The sequence below is a fragment of the Aethalodelphis obliquidens genome, unplaced genomic scaffold (genome assembly GCF_003676395.1).
Source record: "Aethalodelphis obliquidens isolate GAN/ISIS:26980383/991018 unplaced genomic scaffold, ASM367639v1 scaffold126, whole genome shotgun sequence".
Lineage (NCBI taxonomy): Eukaryota > Metazoa > Chordata > Mammalia > Artiodactyla > Delphinidae > Aethalodelphis > Aethalodelphis obliquidens.
In genome coordinates this window covers 996,635-1,007,774 of record NW_020838070.1, presented here as the reverse complement: position 1 = coordinate 1,007,774, position 11,140 = coordinate 996,635, and the positions used below count along the sequence as shown (strand labels likewise).

Here is an 11,140-nt window from a genome sequence, read left to right as displayed (position 1 = left end):
GTGTGTGTGTGTGTGTGTGTACTATTCCGGTGTGTGTGTGTGTGTGTACTATTCCGGTGTGTGTGTGTGTGTGTGTGTGTGTGTGTGTACACCACATCTTCTTTAGCCATTCATCTGTCAGTGGCCATTCAGGTTGCTTCCATGTCTTGGGACTGATGGATCATATGGCATCAAAACTAAAGCTCTATTTTTAGTTTTTTAAGGAAACTCCATACTGTTTTCCATAGTGGCTGCGCCACTTTACATTCCCACCAACAGTGCAGGAGGGCTCCCTTCCCTCCACACCCTCTCCAGCATTTGTTATTTGTAGTCAGTCCTGCATTTTTAACAGCCTGTAGGGCATTGGTGTTTGGCTGTCCCAGCAAACTCAACGGGTCCAAAATATTCCCCTAAGGACTTTCTAAGTATGACACAAAACCCAGGAAACAGAAAAAAGGTGAAAAATTCAACTACATGCAATTTTTAAAAATATATGCATGGCAGAAAACATAAACAAAGTTAAAACACAAACCATAAACTGGGGAGGACATTTATAACTAATAACATAGCAAAGGGCTCATTTCCCTGAAACACAAAGGGCCCTTTACAAATCAGTAAGTGACCAATAACTGAATAGAAAAGTGGGCAAAGGATATGAAAAAGGTTTACACAAAAAGAAATTCAAATGATCAAACACAGGAAATCACACTTAAGCTCATTCATAAAAAGAAAAAAAATTACAATTACAATTACACTGAGATACGGTTTTTAATCTATAAGATTGGCCGAAGTCAACAGGTCTGACAGCTCACAGTATTAGCCAAGGGGATGGGGAAACGGGCTCTGGTCCAGTGCGGGTGACAGCGTACCCTGGCATCACCTCCATGAAAAGCAATTTGGCCGCATTTCTCAAAATTACAAATGTAAGCACCCTTTGACCTGGCATTTCCACTTTTAGGAATTTATCCTGCAAATATACTTGAACAGTCACAAATTTACTCTGAACAAGACTACTCACTGCAGCACTGTTTATGACAGCCAAAGACTGGAAATCATCTACGTGTCTGTTAAATAAAATACGGTAAATCCATACCATGGGATACCCTGCAGCCGTTAAAGGGAATGAAGATGCTTTTCAGGTACTAATAGAAATTAATCTAAGATATGTTAAGTGGAAAAGCAAGATCCAGCACAGGGAAGAATATTGTGAGAAGAGGGAACAAAGGATACACAATGTACTTCTGTCCATAAACTCTCTCTGGAGAGAGACTCACAGTCTGGAGATTGGGGGATGGGTGTAGAATGTAGGTTTTTCACTTTAAACCCTTTGTAACTCTTGAATTTTGAACGAAAATATAACAATTTTAAAATTTAAAAAAAATGTAACAGTTCCTCCCACAGATTTTCTATGCACACCCCCAAAACGCTGGGCTACCCCCTCTCTGTTCCTCACATCTGGTCACCAAAGCTTCACTGCTTCACTGTCTTCCCTTTACAACCTGTCGGCTCCTCTGCCATCCCCAGGCCATCCCAGGCCGAGCACCCCGCCCAGGCCCAGCCTGGGCGGCCTCATGACTTCCTCTCTGCTGTCCCTTGCACATTCTGGGAAAGGGATGAGGGGCACCTGGACTTCACCCCAGCCTGTTCTTGCCTTCCTCTGCTTTCCATCTACTGCCACATTCCCTTTCTGTTTTTCTTACCATTAGCACTGTTTCCTGATCACGTGGCCCTTTTCTGCTGGTGGAAGCCACAGGTCCTCCTTGGCCCTGGGGACCCTCGGGCTGAACATCTGCCTTCTATTCTCCTGGTCTGTAAACTAACCCTGTGGCCCACAAGTTAGAAAGGGGCTGAGAAGGTGTTCAGGCCATCACCCGAACCACCTTCCTTCTGTGATTTGGTCAGTGAAGGTTCAAACTCTCACCCATCTGCAGAGTAGGAATACCGACCAGCATACAAGCCACTCTGGACCACATGGTGTGGCAGGTCCCCCAGATCCCCTGCCCCCATGTTTAGCCCAAAAGGCCTCGAACTTTGATGTGCACTGAAATCACATGGGGAGCCCACGAACATGCAGGTTTGGGGGCTCTATCACCAGAGACTGTGATTCTATGAGTGTGGAGTCCAGGACCCTGCATTTTTAAAGGGACCCCAGGGGACTCTGATGAAGGTGGTCTATAATTCGAGTTTCAGAAAACAGCCTCTTGCCCTCTGGACACAAGTCAAATTCTTCAGTATGGATGGAAAGCACCACATAAAATGAACACTCCTGGCGTCTCTCTTCTCTGGGCTAAGTTCCCGGAATAGACCTCGCCTAAGGAGCTAACACATGGCCATTCCCAAACCTGACCAGCAGGCCCAACGGGGAGGACTTTGGCCTGGAACCAGCTCTTGGTACTCAGGAACCAGAAAGACCCACCTGGTATGCTGCGAGATGCCCGGAGTCGTCGGGGCCTCAAAGGGACTTGCGTCTTTGGGTCCCAGAAAAGAAATTTCGGGAAAGGATTTAAACTGATGGTGGAAAGGACGAAACTTCCTGAAACACAGAAAACTTCCACTTTGACTACAGTGGGGAAGTGGAAAGGGTGAGGAAGGGGGGCTGGCCCAACTCCCGAGAATTCCACTCTCACCTGCCCAACTTTTAAATTCTAGAACAATGCTCTCATCTGCCTTACTAGGTTAGATTAATATTTTAAATTAACACTCTTCCTGTCTACTTTCCAAGACTGTTTACACTTACTGCCTCCCCTGAATCCTGTAACTTCTGAGCTGAGCGGGACAACGGTGTTACCCTGTTTTACACAAGAGGAAACAAAGCCCAAAAGGTTTTGTGACTTGCCCAAGGGCTCACGACCTGTAAGTGGCCAGGTCCAGATGGGAGGCCACGTCTCCCAAATCCTGATCTAGTTCCTCCCATCTTTCCATTTTGTTTCTTGATCTTCACGTGACCTCTGAGGACTGTAGCCTGGCAGAATCTAAATGCAAGGATGTTTAACCCAGAGCAGTGATCTTCCTGTTCCATGAAGAGGAACATCTCTGCTCTGGGCTGGTCCTTTGTACTATCTGAGGGGTGGTGCTCTGGAAGGAAGAGAGGCACAGTGAAGGTTCTGGATAGTCAGACCTATACTGAGTGATTTGGGGGGTTTGCTTCAAGTTGCTCACGTTCAGGAGACTTTCAGAGCCAGATCTGGCGATCTGTGGATACTCAGCAAACCCTGGGCATACCGTGTTGGGTTGCAGTGGCCGGTGCTCCAGAGGAGAGCAGGCCCTGGGTTGCTGGGTGGCACAGTAAGAGCCCCATGGCCTCAGAAGTGAATTAACAAATGAGTCTTCTTGGGGACTTCCCTGGTGGTCCAGTGGTTAAGACTCGGCGCTTCCACTGCAGGGGGCTCGGGTTCAAACCCTGGTCGGGGAACTAAGATCCCGCAAGCCGTGCGGCACAGCCAAAAAAAAGTCTTCTTGGACCCTGAAGGAGACGGAGGCGCCCTTCACAGCCCTGGTACCCGCCTCTCGCCTCCTCCATGTTTCTTTGTTCCTGCTTAGGAGCCTGGAAGGTGAGTGTGGTGTGGCTACGCTGGGCTTTGAAGACCGCCTGCTTTAGAACCACACGTAAAAAAGGATCGTGAGAAAGCTCAGCTCCACTTGGATCTTGCCTACGATGCCAGGGGCACACAAACCCATGTACCCTGCTCCGGTTACCGGTGACACGGCCTGTGCATGCCGTGTGCAGAGATACTGAGGCCCTGGCGGTGTCTCAGCCACTGCGTTGGAGTCATGACTACTTGACTTAGCTGGTTGTGAAGGGGCTGAGTGTGAAGGACGTGCCTCCCGGCCCACTGGCACAGCAGACGAGGGGGCCTCCTTCCACCCCTGTGTTCTGTCTACTGGCCTTCGAGCTGCCAGAGCCAGCTCTGTACTGTGTGCCGGTGCCATCTGGAGGGCGGGCAGGCAGGCCAGGCTCCTGGGCCTGGGTCTCTAGCTGGCCCACCTGAGCTGAGGGACACAGAGAATTCTGGTGCAGGAGGTGCTGCTGGGTACATGTGGGCTTTTTCTCTTTTAAAAAAACTTTTTGGATTAATTCTAGATTCTCACAGACTCCTGATCTAGTTTCTACGGAAGAGTCAGTGGTAACCCAGGTGGCTAACAGCTCATCAGGTTATCATCAATGTGACCTTCCTGCTCTAGGTAAGAAGGGGCCCTCGTGGGGGCAGACAGGGCAGAGTGGAGAGGGCGCCCGGCTGGATGTGGATTCTAGCTTTGGGCTAAGATTCATTAGGAAAGTGGCCGTGTTCATGTCCCTTAATTTCTCTGACCTCAGTTTCCCCACTGGGAAGAGAATGGACTCTCCTCATGCCGGTTTTACCCAGGGCTGTCACGAGATAACATGTACCAGGAAAGGGTTTTACACAGCCAGACAGAAAGGCTTCATCAAGTACAAGGTGGTCTGACAAGGGAACCCCAATATCACCCCAGAGATCTTCACTTCATCCAAGACAGTACTAGCACTAATACCAGCAACGATTCGGTATTAAGTGTCAGTGTACATGTGGGGGGAAACGAGGAGCAAAACTGAGCCTGGATGGGACACCATGGACTCGCAAAAGCAGAGCATTAAAAGGAGGGAATTCACACACAGGATCATTAACCTCTGACTTATGACCAAGAGGAGCGCCGGCTGGGCACGGTGCCGCCTGAGAGGCACCGTGTGAGACTTTTCCATGACAGAGGGGACAAAGGGACTTCCGGGGAAGACAAAAGTGCAGGGCTGAGGGGCTCCATGTCCCCGTGGCAGCTTGGGGCCCCCGAGTACCTCTCCTCCATTGTGTCTGGTGGCCCACTCACCTGCTCTCATCTTCGACTTTGAGGAACGGTGCCTTCAGTCTGGCCACTGGAAGGAAGAGTGTGCCCGTTAGCCATCTGTCTGCTCCGGTGTGGGGCCTGAGCTCTACACGCAGGAAATGCGCAGGGAGGTGAGGCTCTGCCAAAGCCTCAAGGGCTCTCGGAGCTGGAACGCTCGCCACCCCGAGGTGCGCCTTTCCATTTGCAGAGCGAGGCACCCACTCTTACTTCCTCCAGCCTCTACCTGGGAGAGAGGCAGCAACTCTTGCGGGGAGAGGCTGCAGGGTGCCCGGGGTCCTAGGTGTGCCCGCCCTCAGCCTCCTGGGCGTGGGTGCTGGAGGCTGTCAACCTCGACCGTCAGAAACTTGGCTGCGTGGGAGAAACCCAGCCCCGGTTGGTTTCTGCTAAAAGCCTCAGCTCCTTCCCAGACCTTTACCAAGGGGCCTGAGAACAGCTCCTAGACAGAATTCTCCATGAGAATCCTGGGTTTTTTTTAGGGGAGGAACAGTGAGGAAGGGAGCGAAAGAGTGTTTCGAGGTCCTGGCAGAAGGACAGGAAAAAAATATCAAAAGTGAAATCTGGTTCCTGAAAAAACAGGGCAAAGGGGTGCTGAGAAGACAGATTTGGAGTCAATTAATCAAGAGATTCATCCCCTACTAGCTGCCTATCTGCACAGCTTACAGACTCTCTTAGGCATTATAAACCACTTCCACGCTCCCACAATGACCAGAAGTCCTGTCAAAGGGGAAGCCAAGGCACTGGAAGCCTGGGCAGAACCAAATCCCCAAACAGGCTGGCCCCTCTAAGCTCCCAGACCCGCTCCAGGCCACCAGTGCCCAAACAGAAGCAGCCTTTCTCCTTGCGTAGCAGCAGATCCCATTAATTACTTTTTGGGGCGACTTCTCGTCTTTCTAATTAACTGAGCCAGTGATTAAAATCAAGTCCCCTACAGATTTCCTTGGATTTCACATGTGAGAGGTGCCAAGTGACTTTTCTTAGCTCCTGTTTGTGCACGAATAAATGCCACTTAAAGAGCATCTCTGGGAGGAACATCCAGGGGGAGAAACTCTCCTGCTGTCCAAGGAGAGCCGGCCTACCATTCTGCCTGTCTGTCAGTTTCAGGGAGTCTGGCATTTCTGCAAGTGGTAGGCAGCTGTCAAAGTGCCCACCCCAAACTGCTCCTGAATCAGAAGGAAAAGGATGCTGAACTGCAATCAGTGACCAGGAACAGCCAGAGGATGCAGGAGCCAGAGCGACCGCCTGAGGTCTTGGCTCTAAAGAGAAGGCCCGGCCCAGCAGCCCGGGACTCGCTCATGGAGGCCTCTCTCCCACCACTCTCCACTCCGAAACTCAGGCCCTGGAAACACGATGGGGCCATACAACCTGGACTTGCTTCCTGCCGCAGAGAAGTGAGCAGATGCTGCCACAGAGGGAGTCGTGGGGAAGCATTTAGGGAGGGAGGGATGGCAATTAAATGAGGAGGAGCTATCACACTGACCTTTCCGTGTTCTTGACTCTGCTGGACATGTTCCCTAAATGGAAAGGGAAAATAGGTTAAGGATGTGAGGCAGCCGGCGGAGGGGGGTGTCAAGGAACTGGGCCCAGTGAGCCGAGTTGCCACCAGTCTGCCCCACTTAGCTTCCTGCCCACGGCTGGACTGTGAGCTGGAGCAGACCTCAGCACCACGGCTCCCTCCACCTCCCCAGGGACTTGAAGTGTGGTGAACTCTGTGCGTGAATCTCAACGGCAGCTGACTTTGTACAGGGAATGCAGGGCAGAGCAAAGAGCAAGGGCTAGGGGGCCGATGTGCAGAGTTCCCACTTTGGATGTGGGATGTGGGATCCCAACTCTTTGGATGTGGCACAGATGAAATTCCAGCAGGTAACAGACCTGACGCAGAGTAGGTGCTTGCTAACGGCAGCCTGTATTTTCTAGGCATGGCTGCCATTTCAGGGCAGCTGATAGGAAAAGGGTGAAGACAATGCCTCTTGCTTACGGTGCCCTATCTCGCATACCCTGACTGTGTTTGTCAAAACCAACTTTTAGGGGACTTCTGTGGTTGCACAGTGGGTAGGAATCCGCCTGCCGATGCAGGGGACACAGGTTTGAGTCCTGGTCTGGGAAGATCCCACATGCTGAGGAGCAGCTAAGCCCGTGCGCCACAACTACTGAGCCTGTGCTCTAGAGCCCGCGAGCCACAACTACTGAGCCCGTGCGCCACAACTACTGAGCTTGTGCTCTAGAGCCCGCAAGTCACAACTACTGAGCCCATGTGCCACAACTACTGAAGCCCGTGCGCCTAGAGCCCGTGCTCCACAACAAGAGAAGCCACTGCGATGAGAAGCCTGTGTACCACCACGAAGAGTAGCCCCCGCTTGTTGCAACTAGAGAAAGCCCGCGTGCAGCAACGAAGGCCCATGCAGCCAAAAATAAATAAATAAAACAAACAAACAAAAAAAACAACAAACCAACTTTTAGGCGAAGGTCAAACAAAGCTAATATTAAAAACCAAATGGAACAAATTTTTAAAAATCAGTTAAAGAGTTGGGAGGGTTCGGATAGGATGAGAGATCCAACGGCTCCATGACTGTGTGCGCCTCTGGGCCCGAGGAGGTTCCAGATTCTCCTCCAGGCCGCACTGCCGGGGCAAACACAGCCCGAAGAAGCCTTCCAGCTGCCCTCACCTATCAGCAGATTGCACCCAGAACTTGCTCCGAAAGGGTCCCAAGTAACTACAAAAGAGATTATTAAGCGAACAAAGTAAAAATACTATGTATTCGTGTAAAGGGGGGGAATTTTGATGTATCTGCTTGTAGATGCTTGGAGTCCTGGAAGGACATTTGAGAAACTGTTCACATTGTGGACCTCAGGGAGGGAGCTCGGCGGCTGGGGAGCAGGAGTTGGAGGGGAACGAGACTTTCATTGTATACTTTTCCCAAATGCGAGCAATGTAAATCTACTTAGCAGCGGCAGCAAGACCCTAAAGATGCCCAAACCAGAGGGGCTGGGGCGAGGGGTGTCGAGGCTGAGTGCGCCATCTGGTTTGGATGTGGTTCTGCTCCTGGGTATCAGGCCCTGGATGGACCTGTGGGGCTTAATTTGTCCTCGGATTCAGGCTGGGTGAATACCCTGCGGCTTTAAATCAGCCCGGCTCTCTTGATGTGATACACATCAATTTCTAACTCCAGCAAAGGAAGGAAAAGCCAAACAAGGATTTGGAATACGGCAGCTACTTCCAACACCAGCACCCCACTGCCGCCACCCGTGCAATCTGTAGGCTCATTCCTGGGCCAAGAGCCATCCTCGCAAGGGCAGGCTGGCCAGCAGGCCACGAGTGTTTATGTTTTATCCAGGCCAGGACTACCTGCAGGCAGTCCACAGCCCAGGCTGCAACGAATGCCTCAGTGTAGCACGGGGGATGCGCAGGTAGCACAGGCAGGAGAGAAGACAGGGCAACGCAGGGCTGTGAGCACCAGGGATGAGCTGACCGAGAGGCCGAGCTCCTCTCGGTCAAGGCCAGAAGGAGGTGGCTGGAGTGGGTCCTGAGTTTACCAGCGTTGTCACAGACTTTACTGTTGCCCTTCAGTTCAGGGGAATGACCTACCTCTGGCTTCTTTGGCCCTTGCTTCTTCACACATGGTGCATCAAGAGACAGCTGCTGCACATGCATCATCATTTCTGTGGAGGAAACAGAGGGCTGCAGCCGAAGGCTTCCTCTCCTCATTTCCCCAGCACAGCCCCATCTTGGGGCTGGGGACTAAACTTCTCACCCGGCCTGGCTTGCTGGATCACACCAGCCTTGCCTGCCACCTTCTGGCTACGTGTCATCTCTGCACCTGCTGATAATAAAAGAGAGGGCTGGGTCCTCTATCCCTGGAAAAGTACCTAAGCTGGCTTCACGCTCCTTTGGAGCACTGAATACAAGTCTTGAACAGGAGGTACCTTATGACCCATAAAGAGCTTTAAGGTACTACTGAAGAGCGGCTTCTGTGGGGGAGACCAAGCCATGGCAGTTACTCAGATGCACCCTTAGGTGGCAGACCCAGCAGGGGCTACACATGCTGCAGCCTCTCTAACACACGGAAGGCAGGAAATTAGATCAAGTCAGAAATGGCTGGTTTTCCAGCGGCGATGGAACCCCCCAGCATCCCAGACCAGGATCTTCCCCAGCACAGTTCCCTACCACCCGCACCCCCCCACCGACCACAGATCTAGGGCTGGATCTGGACCATCCCCCTTCAATGGGTCAGAGAAAAAACCCCAGAAGCAAAGTGCAGCTGGGTGTGAGGGCTGGCTGCAGATTCAAGACAGCTATTCTCATGTAAATTTATTATAACCTGCAAACAGGTGGTTATAGTGTGAGGCAACCCTAGAGGAAAGAAAGAACATGAAATTTAGTTGAGCCAAAATAGGTGGGAATGTGAGCCACACTATTCACTCCTGGTGAGACTATGGATAATTTACTTAATCCATTCTCTGAGGCTCAATTTCCTCATCTGTACAATGGGCAGAAGACTGTGGTGAGGATTAAATTAGGCGATTCCTAGCACAGCGGAAATACCTAATAAGGGGTCATGGATATTATGATTTGTTTCTTATTTATAAAACAGGATCGTCACAGCAGCTGAGGAGGGCTGTGCGTGGGTTAAACAAAGCAGCCTCCCCAGCGCCCGCGCTCTGCTACTGCTGGTGCTGCTCCCCACGCCACCCCCCCTCCATCGTAGCAGAGCAGCACAGTAAGTAACTGAGTACATCTGGCTTCAACTACTACACGGCTCTGGTCCCTATCACAGCCGAGGTTCCCAGACAAAGTCGGCAACCCTCCCCTCCGCAGGCCCCGGGCAGGAAGGGTACCATCCACGTGGAGAATCCGCACCCCCCAGGAGCGGGCGTTGCTCAGGAGGCTGCTGCCGCGCCCGCCACCGCCTCCGCCGCCGCTGCCCTGGAAAGACAAGCCAAGTCAGGCAGGAGCATGAGACCCCCCAAGGCCTGACCACCAGGGGACAGGCTGGCCTGGCTTCTGGGAGCCCCGGGTCATCCATGTGCGGGGTTGTTGTGTGGGGCGGGGCGGACAGGGGCGAGAGCACAGGGCCTGGACAGTTGATCCCAACCCCCGGGAAGAGCCTCTCCTCCGCACGGGCTGGCCACATCCGGAGGGCACGGACTGCTGATCTGCCTATAGGCTCTGCTCCGGCCACCTTGGGACCAGAAGGACACAATAAACAGTCACCATCATTGAGCAGGAAACTACGCTGGCTGCCCGAGTCTGGCGACACCACCCTCCCGCGTCACAGCCACAGCCAAGGCGCCCACTGATGGCACCTGAACTCCGCCTCCTGCCACTTCACTGTAATGGCCCTGGGTTCTCACAAAAAGGATAAACAGCTACTTGTGAAAGCCGTACAAAGTCTGACACGTGCCACAGCGTTTCTCCCAAGTTCTCTTGGGAGGCCCTGGAGTTGGAAAGATCATGGAGTCAAATCCTGGCTCTACCACCTCCACCCTGGGTGACTCTGGGCAGATTACTTAGCTTCTCTGAGCCCCACTTCCTCGTTTGTAAGGAGAAAATCTCGACAGTTCTACACGTCTGCCCGGGTGTGCCTTTTGTGTTAGTGCTTCAGAAGAACCTCCAGAGGCAAGGCTGACTCCGTCCCTGTGCCAGAGACACCGGCCTCCAGCCCGTCCCCCTCAGCTCACCTGGTTCCTGATGGCCTTCTGCAGGAGCTCCTTCCCTCTGCTCAGAGGCACCTGGCGGAAGAGAGGAGCAATGGGGGCAGCTGTGGAGACCACCTGTGCACAAACAGATGTTTCCACGGGGGCTGGCAAGGACGTCTGGGAGTCACATCCCTCGGAAAGCTGGAAGCAGTGACAGCTGAGGAGTGGCAGAAGTGAGAGCCCGGAGAACCTTTCAGAGGTAAAGGTAAAGCCACACTCAAGTTCAGGTCACCCACAGGGAGCTGCAGCCCAGGCAGCTTGGAGCCTGGTGAAGGGCATTCTGAATTCACCCAAGATCAAGCGTTACAAATGTCCTGAGACCTCTCTTGAAGAGCCCGCACTCCCCAGCAGACAAGCTTCGGCCAATCCAACAAGCCCTCTCTGGTTTACAGAGGACGCTCCTACTGCTTCTGAACCTCAGACTCTGAAGTCCCAGAAAAAGTGAACGTGTATCACAGAAGGGAGGGCGTGGGGATAGCATGTCGCTGAGGTGTGTGGATCCAGAGCTATGAGAAGACAGTTTCAGCCCCTGGATTCAAATATGAGATTAAAATAAACCAGATGAAACTAAAACCAGAAACTGCCGAAGCGGGCTCACCGAGGCCTACTT

The 11,140-nt window shown here is 52.3% G+C and overlaps 1 protein-coding gene across 6 annotated transcripts in view; it reads right to left on the bottom strand.

Annotated features, from left to right (window-relative positions):
- Positions 1 to 11,140, bottom strand: part of DBF4B (DBF4B-CDC7 kinase regulatory subunit) — a 42,293-nt gene that overhangs the window by 4,238 nt on the left and 26,915 nt on the right. For 5 of the 6 annotated variants that reach the window (XM_027099005.1, XM_027099006.1, XM_027099003.1 and 2 more), the window contains 6 exons: positions 10,513 to 10,563; positions 9,670 to 9,757; positions 8,420 to 8,493; positions 6,314 to 6,347; positions 4,819 to 4,864; positions 2,396 to 2,512 (listed from right to left, as the gene is read on the bottom strand). In XM_027099005.1, the coding sequence (XP_026954806.1) occupies positions 2,396 to 2,512; positions 4,819 to 4,864; positions 6,314 to 6,347; positions 8,420 to 8,493; positions 9,670 to 9,757; positions 10,513 to 10,563 (410 nt within the window). The remainder of the gene's footprint in view (positions 1 to 2,395; positions 2,513 to 4,818; positions 4,865 to 6,313; positions 6,348 to 8,419; positions 8,494 to 9,669; positions 9,758 to 10,512; positions 10,564 to 11,140) is intronic. The other variant, XM_027099004.1, reaches the window with a different exon arrangement.